General features: G+C 63.6%; 1 protein-coding gene across 1 annotated transcript in view; it reads right to left on the bottom strand.

Moving 5' to 3' along the window:
• ENSA (endosulfine alpha) overlaps window positions 1–325 on the bottom strand; it is a 5,680-nt gene extending 5,355 nt beyond the window's left edge. The window contains exon 1 of the mRNA XM_009319833.1: window positions 19–325. Within this exon, the coding sequence (XP_009318108.1) occupies window positions 19–325 (307 nt within the window). The remainder of the gene's footprint in view (window positions 1–18) is intronic.
• Window positions 326–1,221: the final 896 nt, after the last annotated feature.

Genomic DNA, 1,221 nt, shown 5'->3' with positions numbered 1-1,221 from the left:
GAACCGCTCCCAGCCCACCAGAGACGGCATGCTCCACACAATAAGCATGGCAGCACTCTGCCCCTGCAAGCCTCCGCCCCATCTGCGAAACAGAAAAGCCCTTGGCATCGGACAGGACCAGCAAGCCGGCAGGATGCAGCCGACAATCACGCAAGGTGGAGGCGGGTGGGATGGGAGTCCCAGGCTCCCCAAGGACGAGGCACTGAAGTCCCCACTTAACTGGCGTTAAGGGGACGTGCTCCTGTGCGTCCGACTGCCGGGACTTCCCTTCCCAGGTGGCCAAGAGCGGAGCTGGAGCTCGCAAGCCCCCCGAGTTGGAAAGCATTGCTGGCACTGCAAGAGGTTTCCAATGTGATCTTCCACTGGTGCTGACCTGGGGGAGCAGCTCTTCGCAGCGTGGCTGCGGCCCTGGGGGCCAGCTCCCTGCAGAGGCTGCAAGAGCGCACGCGCAAAGGCGCCTCGGCTGCGTCTCAAAAAGACAAAGCAAACCTGAGTTAATGGCAGCTCCCGACAGTCACAACTGGGACAACTGGAGCTGGGGGCAGCAGCGTGACGCACAGGCTCGGCGCATCCCACTCGGAGCCCCAACCGCGCAGGCTCCTCCTCATGCCCCCGTCCATGGGGATCCCCAGGGGATCGAAAAGGGGAGCAAAGGCGGGGGAAGGTGCCAAGAGTCTCGTCACGATCTTCAGCTCCTGCATGCTGCAGGGCTTCGCCCACACACGGCCTGAAGGAGCCCGGCTCTTCTTACCCGTCTCCATGACAGCTCCAGGAATACGCCGCCAGCGCGCGCCACTTGCCCCTGCCACAGAGCCAGGCACCCCACAAGCCCCAACATCAGACAGGTCAAGGGAGGTTTTGGCAGCAGGAGCCAAAGCTTTTCCCCCCCTGGCCCCTCCACCATCCCAGCCTGCTCTCCTCAGTTCTTCATCTCCAAGTCTCCTTCCACGCTGAGGGAGGTTTTGGCAGCAGGAGCCAAAGCTTTTCCCCCCCTGGCCCCTCCACCATCCCAGCCTGCTCTCCTCAGTTCTTCATCTCCAAGTCTCCTTCCACGCTCGGGGGCCCCTCCCCCACCCCAGCCTGCTCTCCTCAGTTCTTCATCTCCAAGTCTCCTTCCACGCTGCCCGGCTGCAAACGCTACTGGCTCCCATCACCCCGTCTCTCCCGCACTGTCCGGGGTGCACCGCTGCACCCCGCTGCCCACCCACCTCCTGGGCACCA

This window comes from Pygoscelis adeliae, unplaced genomic scaffold (assembly GCF_000699105.1).
Source record: "Pygoscelis adeliae isolate BGI_AS28 unplaced genomic scaffold, ASM69910v1 Scaffold181, whole genome shotgun sequence".
NCBI classification, from domain to species: domain Eukaryota; kingdom Metazoa; phylum Chordata; class Aves; order Sphenisciformes; family Spheniscidae; genus Pygoscelis; species Pygoscelis adeliae.
Note: the sequence above shows the minus strand (reverse complement) of the source record. Positions and strands in the feature narration are given on the sequence as shown.